The following is a 2320-nucleotide window of genomic DNA, read 5'->3' as shown; positions in this document are numbered from 1 at the left end:
CAAGAAGCAAGACTCCAGGAATTGACAGAATACCAATTAATATGTTTCAAAAAAATGAATAGAACAATGGAAACACCTGTTTGTCTATGCCAAGAAATTCGGGAGACAGCTACCTTGGCAGTCCACTTAAAGCAATTCATGTTTATGCTCACATTCCAAAGTGAGGTGGTTCAATGCAGAATAGGGAAATTATCGAATATCTATAATATAGCATGCAAGTACATTTTGAAGATGACTTAATTGCAGCAGTGCTTTGACAGGAAACATGGCAATTTAAGTTGAAATTAGAAAAGGGTAACATTGTTGATGTCAAATGGCTCTAGGCTGAAAGCCATGAATACCAGAAAGATGCTTGCTTTGTGTTTTATTAACCATGCAGACTTGACTGTGTGGTGGGCCTTCACTGATTTTGGATACCATTGTGAAGAAAGAGAACTTCAGAACACTTCACTGTGCTTACGTGCAACCTGTAGGGCAAGAGGCAATTGTTTGAACCTAACAACAGGGAGACTGCCTGGTTTAAACTCAGGAAAGGTGTGTGTGAGGGCTGCACCCTTGAACCAAGCTTATTTCCTCTGTATGCGATGCTGTAACCTTGCTTTCTGAGAAGAACCTGAGGTACTTGCTGCTGAAGAGCAAAGAGAGCACCCTCTAATATGTTTTATAACTCAATGTAAATAAGATCCTCAAAACCAGCCTTGTAGTATCATAAATGGAGAGAAAACTGGAAATTCTCAAGAATTTTATTTAGTCAACATTAGTGAAAGCAGAAGTCAAGAGATCAAACAGTAGAAGCTCATCTACTGGTGTAGTCCATGAATCTGTCTTTTGCTGTGACATTGATTGATGGAACAGACTCACTGACTCTCCACCTCCAGCCTCAGACCATTTGCAACCTCTCCAGATGCAACCTGAACCATCTTCTTGGCCACTCCTTGTTTCTGGGACCGTTAACATCCTCTTTTTGTATGGTTAGCTCCAAATCCTGCAGAACTTGTACCTGGTTTAAGAGGCCTTGTGCAAACAGAGCAAGGGAAAGTATGTGTCAGGGTTGTATCCTGTTGCTACACATAATCTGTCTGTGTGCTGAGCAAATAATCAGAGAATCTGGCTTAAAAGAAGAAGAATTTGTCATCAGGCTAGGAAGAATGCTTATTAAACAACCTTCAATATTCAGATGACCAAACTTACTTGCTGAAAGTGCAGAGGAATTGAAGATCAAGGATTGTAACCTTCAGGCAGGGATGGACAAATATCTCTTTGAATGACTCACCCTCATCAAACACAACTAGAAGCCTGTAGAGCTCAGCCACAGAGATCAATTCTTCACCGTCCTGGAGCAAGCCCTCCCAAGCCATGACAAAAGGGAGACTTGGGCTTTCTTTTGCAGCCTTTGGCAAATCTGCACAATACCTCTTTAAAGTGTTAAAAAGCAAAGATGTCACTTTGAGAAATGAGGTGTGCCTGACCCAGACCTTATGTTCCATTACCTTATGTGCACGCAAAAGCTGCATAATGAGTAAGGAAAACCAAAGTGCCTTTGAATTAACAGTGTTAGCTAAGAATATGGAATATACTACGGACTGCCACAACATTCGGAAGAAATTCAGCCAGAACCCTCCTTAGAAGTGAGAATGAAGACACTTTTCAAATATGTGGACATGTTTCCAGAGTGACTAAGGTGGCTGTCGGCTAAAACAGGAAGACCTTCGATGAGATAGGTGGACATAGTGGCTGTGATAATGGGCTCCAATTAGGCACAAGACTGGGGAGTGTTCATTCTGTTGTAAATGAGATCGCTCTGAGTAAGAACTGGCTGGACAGCACCGACCAGCAACAACATTCCTAAACACTGGGCAGTGTTTGCTTCGTCTTTTCATTCCTTAGTCGTAATATGATTTTGATACATTCAGAACTGGGTGGAAATACTGATAGCCATACTGAGATGTTTTTGGTCAGTTCCATTGAAATTTAGTTTGATGGATGTAGACTATTGAAGAATGTATTCTGAAATCTTTCCCCTTTGAAACCTTGTCAGTAATTCTCTTTTTCCTTTGTAGTTAGAAGATGAAGCTCTGAAGTACATAGGTGCACACTGTCCTGAACTGGTGACTTTGAACTTACAGACTTGCTTGGTAAGCAGTTCTTCTAACGACTATTCTGTAGTAAGCAATTCATTTCAGGAGTATTGTAAGAGTTTCAGTCATTAAGACCAAAATTGTTTCCACTGAAATGCTGGGGACAGAGTGGACTCTACATGCTTCAGTATAGTCATGCCTTTACTCAACGTTTGGCATAGTTGATATAGAACTAACTTTTT

At 40.7% G+C, this 2320-nt stretch overlaps 1 protein-coding gene across 1 annotated transcript in view; it reads left to right on the top strand.

Moving 5' to 3' along the window:
• The window catches only part of FBXL20 (F-box and leucine rich repeat protein 20), an 86118-nt gene that overhangs the window by 59876 nt on the left and 23922 nt on the right, over window positions 1–2320 (top strand). Inside the window, exon 10 of the mRNA XM_004707111.2 lies at window positions 2061–2135. Within this exon, the coding sequence (XP_004707168.2) occupies window positions 2061–2135 (75 nt within the window). The remainder of the gene's footprint in view (window positions 1–2060; window positions 2136–2320) is intronic.

The sequence above is a fragment of the Echinops telfairi genome, unplaced genomic scaffold (assembly GCF_000313985.2).
Source record: "Echinops telfairi isolate 266 unplaced genomic scaffold, ASM31398v2 ScPeMD7_7458;HRSCAF=8496, whole genome shotgun sequence".
Lineage (NCBI taxonomy): Eukaryota > Metazoa > Chordata > Mammalia > Afrosoricida > Tenrecidae > Echinops > Echinops telfairi.
Note: the sequence above shows the minus strand (reverse complement) of the source record. Positions and strands in the feature narration are given on the sequence as shown.